At 46.3% G+C, this 1575-nt stretch overlaps 1 protein-coding gene across 1 annotated transcript; it reads left to right on the top strand.

Moving 5' to 3' along the window:
• Positions 1-74: 74 nt before the first annotated feature.
• Positions 75-1355, top strand: LOC112453359 (carcinoembryonic antigen-related cell adhesion molecule 1-like; the record flags this gene model as incomplete). Its single annotated transcript, XM_025014087.1, has 1 exon — positions 75-1355. A coding segment is annotated over one exon (449 nt), but the record flags the coding sequence as incomplete, so codon positions are not given.
• Positions 1356-1575: the final 220 nt, after the last annotated feature.

The following is a 1575-nucleotide window of genomic DNA, read 5'->3' as shown; positions in this document are numbered from 1 at the left end:
GAGCATGATAAGAACGAGGAGAACGAGGAAGAGGAGGGAAATAGAAAACGAGAGAAAATTCTTCTTTATCGCAGTACCTACGGCGACGATACTGGGCGGCCCCGAGTTGTATGTCGGTGCGGGCAGCACGATAAACCTGACGTGTGCCATACGCTTCAGTTCGGAGCCACCAGCCTTCATCTTCTGGTACTACAATGAGAAAGTCCTGAGTTACGACAGTCCCAGGGGCGGCGTCTCCGTGATAACCGAGAAGGGTGGCGACGTTACCACCTCCTGGCTTCTCATTCAGACGGCGCAGCCCTCGGACTCCGGGGAGTACAGCTGCAAGCCCAGCAACGCCAATACGGCGTCTATCAGGGTTCATGTCCTAAATGGTGAGTCTTTGCTCCTGCGAGGTACGCCAGAGCCCAGAGCTCCGTTCTTGTCGACGCGATTTTACGAGCGACGCGAGACAACGGCCGCGAAATGTCATGTATTTTCGGTACAACTCGCTATTTCTTCATCAGCCGAGGTAGCTAGGTAGCTTAATTAAAAATTTTACGTTTCGTATATTTATTTGCCTCTCTCTAAAGCTTCTCTCTAAAGCGGAACGTTTTTGACATTTATTTGAACAACGAACTAAATGACCACTGCAATTAATTATTACGTATCGTATATATTAAATCTCGCATTGATTCGTTAATAAGCATGAGTCTTTTAATTGCTTTACTGAAAAGCAATTCGCAACGAAGGAAAGATTTCGTGTTTCCATGTCTTTTCGTACCGGGCAAACTGCTCTAAACTGGCACCAAAAAATTTAAGATAATTATAATTATCGAGTAATAAAAATGCGCTTGCTAGCCTAAATTCTCATGCCTGCTTACAATTCCGTGGAATTAATATAATTCCGTTGTGCTACGACGATTAACTATCGTGTCGCTTCGAGGCGCCAGAATTCCGAATCAACCTGGCCAATCTGCCAAGTTGCAATTTCCGTCCCTCGAAATGAATTCCCAAAGCGTACTGGCTGTCATCGGGTCTTGCTTTATAGCGTGCAAAATTATTTTATTGACCGTCGCTCTGCAGTTCACATCCCGCATAGAGAAGCTGTAGATGTTAACTATTCACACAGCCAGCTCGTAAACTCGAACCGTTCCGCGTCCGCGATCGTTAAAACTACTCAGGACCGATAGTGGATCGGAAAAGTTTCGCGGCACCGAAATGCGCGTATAGATCCGCTGTTCGCCGGACTAGAAATCGATAAACGGATGATAACGAAAAAGAGGTGAAAAACACGGTGAACAGCGCGCCTCGGCGCGCAAAAAGTCTCTATTCTTTTATACTTTCTTATCACGTGTTCTTTCTTATCCCTCATTCTTATCACGCCTAATAGCTCTTAATTCTTATCTTTCTAATTGGTTTCACGTACCGGTCTCGTGATGTATTCCTGATAGTCGGAGAATATCGGCCGAGAATGTACGCCCGCAGCTGTCCCTTCCCAGCTTTCGGCCGCGAGCTCGAAACTTGCCGCTCTATCAAACTCTTGGCAATTATGCAGTCGCGAAGTTGGCGCGCGCGTGCACATATAAATATATA

The sequence above is a fragment of the Temnothorax curvispinosus genome, unplaced genomic scaffold, assembly GCF_003070985.1.
Source record: "Temnothorax curvispinosus isolate PA1 unplaced genomic scaffold, ASM307098v1 QBEX01004260.1, whole genome shotgun sequence".
NCBI lineage: Eukaryota > Metazoa > Arthropoda > Insecta > Hymenoptera > Formicidae > Temnothorax > Temnothorax curvispinosus.
This window is presented reverse-complemented; position numbering and strand designations above follow the sequence as displayed.